Source organism: Centruroides sculpturatus, unplaced genomic scaffold, assembly GCF_000671375.1.
Source record: "Centruroides sculpturatus isolate CEXI.00-Female unplaced genomic scaffold, Cexi_2.0 scaffold99, whole genome shotgun sequence".
NCBI classification, from domain to species: Eukaryota; Metazoa; Arthropoda; class Arachnida; order Scorpiones; family Buthidae; genus Centruroides; species Centruroides sculpturatus.
In genome coordinates this window covers 998,347-1,010,401 of record NW_019384321.1, presented here as the reverse complement: position 1 = coordinate 1,010,401, position 12,055 = coordinate 998,347, and the positions used below count along the sequence as shown (strand labels likewise).

General features: G+C 32.1%; 1 protein-coding gene across 1 annotated transcript; it reads left to right on the top strand.

Moving 5' to 3' along the window:
- Positions 1–257: 257 nt before the first annotated feature.
- On the top strand, positions 258–11,760 carry LOC111625580. The gene is made up of 6 exons (XM_023368764.1): positions 258–271; positions 345–389; positions 475–509; positions 874–1,294; positions 10,768–10,802; positions 11,167–11,760. The coding sequence occupies exons 2-6, from the start codon at positions 365–367 to the stop codon at positions 11,587–11,589; spliced, it is 939 nt and encodes a 312-aa protein (XP_023224532.1). The 5' UTR covers positions 258–271; positions 345–364; the 3' UTR covers positions 11,590–11,760.
- Positions 11,761–12,055: the final 295 nt, after the last annotated feature.

The window sequence follows — 12,055 nt, the reverse complement described above, 5'->3', positions numbered from 1 at the left end:
ATCCAGACATCCTGTTAACCGGTATCTTCCGACCTTGAACGAGTCGATCGTGCTTCATCTGTCTTTCGTCAGTCACATCTTCCGCCCGGGGCCAATTAAATCCGTTACTAACCCACCTTCCGGTGACACACTTTCACCGTTTCTTTTATCCTATTGGTGAGATTTGACAGGTAGAAACACGTGATCCAAGAATAATGGCGCCTTAACGGTACTATATAAAACGCACGTTTACTCTTCTTCGCATCATCTCGTTCATCTTCCGATTATTCTGGTAAGACATATTTTCGGATGTGGTAGTTTAGAAAATTTCTATAAAGTTACTCACTTTAAACGTTTTATTTCAGTGATTTTTTAAAGTTCAAACATGATTAAAATCGTTTTGCTTTTAGGTAAATTTTTTAAAGTTTTTTTCCCTTTTTTCCTATGTTTTTTTCTTAATTTTTATATAATTTTTTTTCTTTTATTTTCTTTTAGTAAGCTGTTTAGCTTTGACTAATGCGCTTCCCAGGGTGAGTCATTGGTTTTTTAAATGTCTATTTAAAAAACTACAGTTCAACATCTAATAACGACCACTTCCCAATAATGGTCACTTTTATACTGCCGTTTGTTCAGAAGTTTGACTGTATTTTATTAATTTTTTTAATTAGAATTAATAGCTAATTAAAGGTTAGATTCAGACAATTAAAGACGGTTCTATAGGTTAATTAATTTTATAATTTCGAACTATAATTCTGTTGATCGATAACTCTTCTTCCATTGTAAAATTCCCTCACATAACTTATAAATTATCTTAAAAAACTTCAAAAAAATCGTATAATTAGTTAAAGAATAGTCAATTAAAGATTTTAATGGACAAATTTTTGACATTTTCAGACTAAACGTCAAGCTTACGCGCTTCCGGATGGAGTGGAGTTACTTATAGGAAGCGTTAAAACGAGCTTTACGTGTAGCGGTGACGGATACTTCGCTGACGTAGACAACAATTGTCAAATTTTCCACGTTTGCCAGACGGTGGTGAGAGAAGATGGCAGCCCCGAAACGTATCAATGGAGTTTCATGTGCGGAAATCAAACCATATTCAATCAATACAGCTTGACCTGTGCCGATCCATACGAATCCGTACCATGCGGAAGCGCTAGAGATTTCTTCTACGTAAATGGAAACATAGGAAACGAGAAATTGCCCTTCTTAACAGACGATGATGCAGACAGAGCAGCACGAGTCATTCCAGGAAGACAAGGGGTTCCTGCAGAACCAGCTCAATTCCGCCCAGGATCGGGAGGAAGACGAGGATAATTAGGATATAAACAACATCGGGATTAACGTCCCACTTTATTTGTAATGCCAAGTAGCTGCCGAGGTAACCGAAGGGCTCTTTTCTGGGTGGGGTGATGGATTTTCTCATAATCTCGCCCAAAATTAGAAGCGAGAGTGAGAATAAATGCTTTATAGACCGCCCATGTCCAACCACGGGTGCTTGTATATAAAAATGCATGCGCAAAATAAATAAATAATAAATAAATGTAAACTTCATCTTCATAAATAAATGTGTTCATGCAGAAATTTGGTCTTTCGTTCAATGGTTTTTCTCCGAAATAAATATTTTTAAATATTGTAAATTAATATAATAACCTATAAANATGTATTTTTTTTTTTTTACTTTCCGGATAATTAAATTTAATTCTATGTCTATAGAAAAGTTGCAGGTGCTTCGGGATTTTTAAAGAAGTTGCTGATTTGTTACCAGATTTCCCTTTTAGAATAAAACATTTCACTCGATATCGTAAGAAAAAATTATTATAGTAAAACCTGTGTAAACCGGAATCGCACGGTACCGAATATTTCTACGGTTTGATAGGTTTTACTGTATTTTGGCATTCCTTCTCTTTGTTATAGGAAAAAATTAATAAGTAAATGTGTATTTATTTTCAGCTTTTGTATTTCTTAAACGAGTTTTCTTATATCCTAATTTCTTAACACTTGTCCATTCGTGAGAATTTTTTAAACAGTGTTAAAGTAGGAAATCTAAATGTAAATTACTTCTATTAGTTAATCGTTGAGCTTACAAAATATCGAATTTTTACATCAGATGTAAGCCGTGTGTGTGTGTTTGTATAAGCTTTCTTTCATAAACATCTGTATAAATGAATATCTGATATAATTTACATTCCATGCAGACAGAGCTTGATTTACATATAAGGCAAACAAGCTACAACTTAGGTTATCACGTTACGAGGGGCCTCGATCTATTCTCGACGATGTTTTATATATAATGCCATTATTATTTGGTGGATGGACATCTTTTATGTTGTAGCAAGGGCCACAATTACTCTAAATTAAGCTCTGTGTGACAAATAAGATGTGCCTATCTCTCCCGGAAGTGTTGGTCCAAAAGTCAGCTAATCACTAGAATAAATTGCAATTAATTAACTAAATTAACAAACAATACACTTAATTCAATTATATATATGTTTTTATTGGATCAAAGACTCTTGCTAGTGCCTTCTCTATCTGGACCTTCATTTTATATGTTTATTTAGACTACATATATGTTGATTAAAACTAAGATTAATTTGAATGTCTTTAAGAATATTACGTTTAAATATTTGCGATATTAAATAGCCATACAAGCTAATTCGTTGTTTTATAGCTAAATGGAGTACGACATCATTTAACTTTACTTAACACATGATTTCTAAAGATTTTGATTACTGTCTTCATAATTTTATTCTGGTTATGACAAATTATTAAAATACAAACTATTGAAAATTGAAATTCCACAAACACAATATAAGCACCGGCACACAACACTGACACAACACGAATATATGAATGAAATACAACACTAACACCATGAGTATATGAATGAAATACAACACTAACACAACACGAGTATATGAATGAAATACAACACTAACACTAACACAAACACGGGAATACAACACTGGACGGGAATACAACACAAACGTAGGTATGCAGCACTGGCCGGGAATACAACACAAACGTAGGAATACAACGCAAACATAGGAATACAACACTGGCATAAACACAAATACGGGAATACAACACAAACATAGGAATACAACACTGACACAAACCCAAGCACATGAATAGAATACATTGACACAATGCAAGCATAAGAATACAACACTGGCAACATAGCATTGATACAGTCGACCTGTTCGTCAACTGCTACGATTATGTAATTTGATTAAAAGACAGCAAATTTTATTTGTATTTAGTCTTCAATTTGTATTACTTTTAAACACATTTCATTCTTGTTTTACTTTTAAATTTTTACAAAATAAACATTTAATCATTTTTTATATATAAAAATTCACTAGAAAAAAATAAATTCCCCTATACTAAATAACAATACATTTAACTCGAGACAGGTTTCGAGTTATAGTTTACTCGCCACTGAACTCTTGAGCAATAACTTGTTTAGGCCCTAATTGAAATTCACTTTCAATATTCAATTTCTTTGTACGAGCTTATAAAAGCCCAACTCATTGAAATCTATAAGAAAAAAGAAATTTAAGTACCCTTATGCTCATGAAAAACTGTAATTTATTTGTTCGATAATGATAATTTCTAAGTAATTGTAGACATTTTCTTCCTCTTATAAGTTCTAACTTATCTAGGCATTCTATCTACCAATTTGGGCATTAAACATGGCACGATCTAAGGCAGTAATTTAAATAAACCCGAGGCAAATTTCGATCCTAGTTCACTTAAAGATATGTTACGCGACCGCAATTGCATTTTCCATTATTATACTCATCTACCTTCATACATGGAAAAAATTAAAATAAACTTCTATAATTTTATATTTCCACATAATTATAATTTCGTTACATTCGCCTACATACAAAGTATAACAAATGCCAAGAATGTTGTAAATTTTCACGAAAAAAAACGAGTTTGGTACCTTCTCGAGCAGGAAGAGTTATAATAATCAAAATTACGCGCTTCCTTGTCTGCACCATTAAATTTTTTTCTTGATGAATCCCTTACTAGTTTTATGCGAAAATATATTTTTGTAAAAAAAATTAACTAAACTGTACTGTAATACATCTCTTGTATTAATTAACATGTTTGGTCTTCTATAAATATGCCTGACAACTATGCCCCTTTCGGTTCATCCACCGAACATAAAGCAAACGGAAATCGTGAGTATGAATATGCAAAGAAGAGTTCAGCAATCCATTTTTGGTCAACTTCAGTAGGCGTTTAAATTCTTATTTCCCTTTTTTTCATTAGCCTATAACGATTTTGAAACTATTTATTTACATATTTTCACTTGTTTAAAGTGGTAAATCGCATGAAATTTTACATAAAATATGCAGTTTTCTTTGTATGAATCTATTAAAACTTAACTGTTTTGAAATCTGTAAAAAATAATAATTTAAATACAGTTAAACAATTTTATTTACGCGTTTCTAGTGTTGTAAAGCGGTAAATTGCATGCAATTTTCCATAAAATACACCTAAAATTAAGTATGCAATTTTTTTCGTATGAATTTATGAAAGTTTAACTCATTGAAATCTACGACAAACAATAATTTAAATACAGTTAAACAATTTTATTTACGCGTTTCTAGTGTTGTAAAGCGGTAAATTGCATGCAATTTTCCATAAAATAGGCCTAAAATTATATTTTACAACGTTAAAAATGCTAATTTTACTTAATAATTAGAAAAAATTAATTATTTTTGACGTAAATAAGAGGTTTAAGAGTCTTATCCCCTGTTTGGACAGGTTATTTTTTTAACTTAATAGCCAAATAATAAAATAATTTACAGTAAAAATTTAATAGAATTAAAAAAAATAATTAAATTTTTTCTTTTAATAAAGGTTTTTCGTGTGTGGGATGGTTAATAACTGTAATGACGCAGAATGACTAAACCTTGTGTATACACGTAACCTAACAAGTGAGTTATACACACAACATTGTTGAGAGAAATTGAATTTTTTTATTTATATAAATAATTACTTCTCCGAAAATTCTGGATATAAAAACGGGCGCGACTTTCTTGCCGTTCGAGTTATGTAGGTCAGAAGAAACTAAGAGGGATGATCCTTACTTAATGGCACGAAAAGTCGTGCATAAATGACGTAAAGATTGACAAGGCATACAGTTACACGAATATCATTCTATTTATGTGATTGGAATGTGGGAATTTTTACAGTTGTGCCGCTTACCTAGAACATAAAATGGTCGAAATTTACGAAAAAAATTAAATTAAATTAAACATGGCATGCGTTTATTGAGGAATTTCATACTCTAGTTTTTCTGCAGACGCCATTTTGTGTTCACGACGGATGTTTTTTAAGTCTGAGAAATAAAAATTCTGTTCTTAAATTCCTATTTGTCGTATTCTTATTGGAATTCCGTTCATCTTTTAACCTTTCTTTATTTATAAAGAGTAAAAGCGAACTGGAAGGGCGAGTGAACCTCTCTTGGTGGCCCCGATTACTTGAAACATCCTTTAACTTTCCTTGTGTGCGCGCGTTATGGATGACCTGCTTGTTACATCCACTTCACTAATATTTCACTGACGAGTTTAAATATGCATTTTTTGACATTCTGTGTACACTTTATACTTTAAATATAGATACATCCTAAAAAATACATTCGTAAATTTATAGTTTTCTCCCGATTATTTATTTATTTTTTAAAACTTAAAGTATGCAAATCATGCTCAACGTGCTTTTCTGATTGATTTGCATGTGTCAGTTATATAATGCAAATAGGCCTATATCAAACACTAAGACAGTATTTATACATCCTTAATACTAATCAAACACTAAGACAACTAGTAATACTAGTCTTACATTAAAACACCTAGTAACAGTAAACTTAGTAACAATAATCTTACAATAAGACAACAAATAACACTAGAAACCTAGTAAACCTACTTAACTAGTAACACTACACAATTAGAAACATTAGACAACTAGTAACACCGAGACAACTAATTAGCCTAATACTATAGAACTTGGTAACACCAGCCAAACACTAAGACAATATTTATATATTTTTAAAATATTTTATATGGAAATTTCGATATTTTTAATCAAGAATAGAACTACAATACAAAATATTGATTTTTTATTTCAGACTTGACGTAATTAGAGTACGAAAACGTATTGTTTAATACGATGTGCTAGTGTTATTAATATGATTTTTTAAATGCGTAAATTAATCAGCAACATAAAAATTTGTTTTGTCAGATTAAAATATACTCTTCCTACTTAAAAAAAGTGATAAATAAAAATTATTACAGACAAATCTCTGAACAACGGCCACTAAAAATGATCGTTGTTTGAAGGTTATTTCGTACACATTTAAAAAAATGTGGCCACGTTTAGAGGTGGCTGTTATTGCAGATTCGACTGCATATAGAATTAAATTTTCAGCAATTTATATTCTACGAGTGGTATCACGTTTCGTAATGTAATGCAATAGATTTGAAAGGAGATTACGTTGAAAGGTACTTTGTGATTCAGGTAGCAAGTAATGTAAACGAAAGTTCAAAAAGTATGTTATAAATAAGAATAAATTTATAATTTTCGTAATTGTAAGTAAGTTTTGATACAGTTTAATCAGTTAACATCTACTGAAATTATACAGTAATAGAGAGAACAAGTTAAATTAAACTTTTAATCAGAGACTAATTTACAAATATACTAAACAAACCTTAGGTTAGGGCCTCACGTTATAAGGCTACAAATTAAAGCCTCATTAATTACGGATCAATTTACAAATACACTACAGAAGTTATAGTTTAGGGCCTCACGTTTTTAACTTTATTATTTAGTATAAAGTTCTATTATATGTTATGGTTTAGAATCAAAGTACCGTAAGTCTAAATCAGTCATATATGTTTATTTAATTAAATTAAACAATAAATTAATTTATAGAATTAAAAAAAATAATTTATAACAAATTTTCTTGAGGTTCTCATAAATATAAGGCTCTGCTACAAGGAAATTATCAAGGAAATTATCAGGCTTTCTCCTTCCGTGTGATAGGGCCTTATTTTTATAAAAACCTCAAAAACATTTGCTAAAAAGCATCCATTCTATTGCAAGTTTTGTGTATTAAGAAGTAAATTTATGTGCCTTTCGGGTCTCAATATTGAGCAACCTGCTCATAATCCACATCTCATAAGAAAATACCCTTTTTTTCTTATCCTTTCAAAGGGAGTAGGGCCTAATAATCTTGCCTACCTCCCTCTGATAGGGCCTAGTTAATGGTATAAATCGAAGAAAAATGTATACAATGATATGGGTATTAAAGAAAATTTAATATTGTATACTTTATAACGTTGATTAACAAAAGAAAACAGCAAAAATAAACTGATAATCATAAAAAATAAATACAAAAAAATAAAATATTAAAGGCGTAATTCAAGGTCATCATAATTGTATTCATTAAATCAAATTAATGCAATTATTCAGAGAAACGTGGAAAGTAAAAGTAAAAATAAAAGAACAAAAACCAGATGGAAGAATAATAAAGAATTAAAAGAAAAATCTCCTTTGTTTATGATAAATAATAAAAAGGAAATAATATTCTAATGCACACGAGATTTGTAAATGACCCTTCATCAATAATTAGTTTCGGGTGCATCAGAAATATACATACAACATTCCGCTTAAAGCTGCAGTTTGGTATTTGATTGTTATAATGGAACTATAAGTTTCGTGGAATTTTTGGGCTCTTCTTGTTCTGAGGCCATTAAAAGCGCTTTTTTTCCTGGATCATCGTAGGTTTGGTCAGGCTCACAATAGAGCGACTGAGTGGTGAGAGACGGGACCTGATCTATCCGAGAGAAATCATCTACAAATAATTCCAGGGGTTCTCAGTTTCCGGGTTCTCCAGAGTTTCGGCTGGAAAATCGACGAATTTATAATACATTATTAAAAATAAAAGAAACTAATTTATTGTATAGTTTTTCAGGTTTACTTCTCGTGTCTAACACCTAAACAAGGGCCAGTTTTCCATAGAAAGTCCGGCAATTGGCGGATTTCTCACGTGTCGCATTGCAGCATCCTAGCAACCAACCAAACATTACGCAATTCGAATTATTTTACGATCTATGAGATTATATCGCGCAAAATAAAGGCTACTGAAATCTTAATTTCGCTGATTAAAAATAATGCAAGGAAAGGCGGACAATAAAGCATTCAGAGTCTAATCCTTATCCCTCGTAGGACCATACTATTTTACTTTTGTGTCATCCTCTTCTTAGAAGATTGCAGCTGAGGAATCATTTCTCTCCATCTTTCACAGTCATGAGCATTTCTCACCAAGTCCTTAAAGTTTTATAAGATGATCCCTCCATCTGTTTCTCTTGACCCTTTTTTCTGTCCTCTCTATCACCATCTTCGTTAATTGGCCTGAAGCTCCTCTGGTCAAATTCCAGATTTTCTTTGCTTAATGGTGGTCATTAATTGTTTCCCTACATTAAATCTTTTAAGTACTTAGAAAAACCATACTATAATTCGTATTTTAAAGGTGATAAAGATTGGTTTTATTTGATTATGGCAATGCCACACGATGGACTTTTATGGGAAACTGGCTCCTATTTAATTTTCAATGGTGAAAAAAACCTAGATAACTCTACGCGATCAGTCTGTTAACGAGGTGCCAACTGTTTTTATTTCTCTATCAGTATTATACATGAATTAATTAATAATAACAAGCATTAGCTGAATATTACGTGTGTTTTTTAAAAGTAAAATCAATCTGTAATTACGTTTAATTTGAAACCTTCTTCTTTGATCCAAATACCGTAATAGAAAGTAAGATAAATCGAGGTCTTTCACGAAAGGAAAATGTAGGTAAATTAATACAGTTGTTAACTTCGAATTGTTCACATAGTTTCCCGTAATTATGATCTCTCGAAGAGTTTTATAAGATGATCCTGATGTAACCTTTGATAAAAAAGATTTGATCCTTTAGTCATGATTTCTTAATGACAGATATTTTGACATTAAAAAATATTTCGAATCTAAATTGGTCTTAAATCATAATAATTTCAAAATTATTATTGTTATTATTATTATTCTAACAAATTCAGAAATACTATTATTAACTATAATCTACAGAATTCCTATAAAATTAAATTCATTTCCAAGAAGATATGAAGGTTTTTAGACATTAAAAAAATGTCCTGGAATGTTTATAAAAGGAATAAAAAGCGCAGTTGTGAAATAATTTAAATTAGATTCGACTACTCTTCGTTTGAATCGTTCATAAAATGAATCAAGTTGATAGAATTTCGCCAAATGATGCAGACAGAAGGGGTTTGGTTGATAGCACGAGGTAACGAAACATCTGGACGATCTGTTAAGAGAGAAGTGCCTCACTGGAGGAGTTTTTTTTATGTAAAACTGGCCCCTATTTGGTGACGGAGACGTGAAGGAAACCCAGAATACTACACGTGGCCAGACCAATGGTTATCTCAATGTTCACTGCTCTCAAAACTTGCACCCAGGACACCAGCCTACTCCCCCTTTCTGATTCTGAATACAGATATTACGAATTTAATTAATAAACAATCAAAGAAACTATGATTTTAACTCTTCTATTCAATTAAAAATTCAATTAGGTATTCAAAATTAGCATTTATCCAGACGTGTCGACAGGATTTATAACTAATTATTTAAGTGGCGCTTGATAGTTTCGTAGGTGACCAAGCAAATTTGAATTAGGGGATCTTATATACAGTGCAGTGTCTTCTAGGGATTTTTTGGGGAAAAATATTTTATTTGGCTCCCTAATTGGTGGGGACCCCAAGCAATTGCCCATTATGCCCACAGGATAACGTTATTCCTTACCTGGCTAATACTTATCCATTTTATCTTCTTACAGAAAAAAAAAACTGTTGTTTATCCTTAAATAAGTAACAATTTCTTAATTTATTTAGCTTTTTCTATAATATAACTTTTTCTTCCCAAAAAAGCATTTTCGCCCCACAACCCTTCTTGAAACTTTGATTATTTTTGGCTCATCTTCATCTCCATTCGAGAAATTTTCATTTAAATCGAAAGAGAGTTACTTTCTCTACACTTATAAAGTCTTATTGTGGAGTATAATTAATGATTTCGGCGGACAGACTTCGTGACGGACAGACCATACTTGATTTTCTAAGCGATATTTCATCTTATCGGAAGCGAGTTTCAATGCGGCTATTTGGGAGAAGTGTAATTTGTCATCGGGTTGAGTGGATAACGATACGGAAATCGACTAGAATGGGGTGGAAGTAGACGAACAATGACATCCAGACATCCTGTTAACCGGTATCTTCCGACCTTGAACGAGTCGATCGTGCTTCATCTGTCTTTCGTCAGTCACATCTTCCGCCCGGGGCCAATTAAATCCGTTACTAACCCACCTTCCGGTGACACACTTTCACCGTTTCTTTTATCCTATTGGTGAGATTTGACAGGTAGAAACACGTGATCCAAGAATAATGGCGCCTTAACGGTACTATATAAAACGCACGTTTACTCTTCTTCGCATCATCTCGTTCATCTTCCGATTATTCTGGTAAGACATATTTTCGGATGTGGTAGTTTAGAAAATTTCTATAAAGTTACTCACTTTAAACGTTTTATTTCAGTGATTTTTTAAAGTTCAAACATGATTAAAATCGTTTTGCTTTTAGGTAAATTTTTTAAAGTTTTTTTCCCTTTTTTCCTATGTTTTTTTCTTAATTTTTATATAATTTTTTTTCTTTTATTTTCTTTTAGTAAGCTGTTTAGCTTTGACTAATGCGCTTCCCAGGGTGAGTCATTGGTTTTTTAAATGTCTATTTAAAAAACTACAGTTCAACATCTAATAACGACCACTTCTCAATAATGGTCACTTTTATACTGCCGTTTGTTCAGAAGTTTGACTGTATTTTATTAATTTTTTTAATTAGAATTAATAGCTAATTAAAGGTTAGATTCAGACAATTAAAGACGGTTCTATAGGTTAATTAATTTTATAATTTCGAACTATAATTCTGTTGATCGATAACTCTTCTTCCATTGTAAAATTCCCTCACATAACTTATAAATTATCTTAAAAAACTTCAAAAAAATCGTATAATTAGTTAAAGAATAGTCAATTAAAGATTTTAATGGACAAATTTTTGACATTTTCAGACTAAACGTCAAGCTTACGCGCTTCCGGATGGAGTGGAGTTACTTATAGGAAGCGTTAAAACGAGCTTTACGTGTAGCGGTGACGGATACTTCGCTGACGTAGACAACAATTGTCAAATTTTCCACGTTTGCCAGACGGTGGTGAGAGAAGATGGCAGCCCCGAAACGTATCAATGGAGTTTCATGTGCGGAAATCAAACCATATTCAATCAATACAGCTTGACCTGTGCCGATCCATACGAATCCGTACCATGCGGAAGCGCTAGAGATTTCTTCTACGTAAATGGAAACATAGGAAACGAGAAATTGCCCTTCTTAACAGACGATGATGCAGACAGAGCAGCACGAGTCATTCCAGGAAGACAAGGGGTTCCTGCAGAACCAGCTCAATTCCGCCCAGGATCGGGAGGAAGACGAGGATAATTAGGATATAAACAACATCGGGATTAACGTCCCACTTTATTTGTAATGCCAAGTAGCTGCCGAGGTAACCGAAGGGCTCTTTTCTGGGTGGGGTGATGGATTTTCTCATAATCTCGCCCAAAATTAGAAGCGAGAGTGAGAATAAATGCTTTATAGACCGCCCATGTCCAACCACGGGTGCTTGTATATAAAAATGCATGCGCAAAATAAATAAATAATAAATAAATGTAAACTTCATCTTCATAAATAAATGTGTTCATGCAGAAATTTGGTTTTTCGTTCAATGGTTTTTCTCCGAAATAAATATTTTTAAATATTGTAAATTAATATAATAACCTATAAATGGCGATTTTAATTTATAGAATACGAATAAAGGATTAGAAAAAATAAGTTTCGTTTCAGTTTCTTAAAGTCGTAAATATAATCGAACCTCCAATAACGGCCACCTCTAAATGGCGGCCAATTT

Coding starts and splice junctions, on each gene's coding strand:
- LOC111625580 (XM_023368764.1), top strand. CDS start 365: ATGATTAAAATCGTTTTGCTTTTAG. Junction 390..474: donor TAAAATCGTTTTGCTTTTAG/GTAAATTTTTTA, acceptor ATTTTCTTTTAG/TAAGCTGTTTAGCTTTGACT. Junction 510..873: donor TGACTAATGCGCTTCCCAGG/GTGAGTCATTGG, acceptor TGACATTTTCAG/ACTAAACGTCAAGCTTACGC.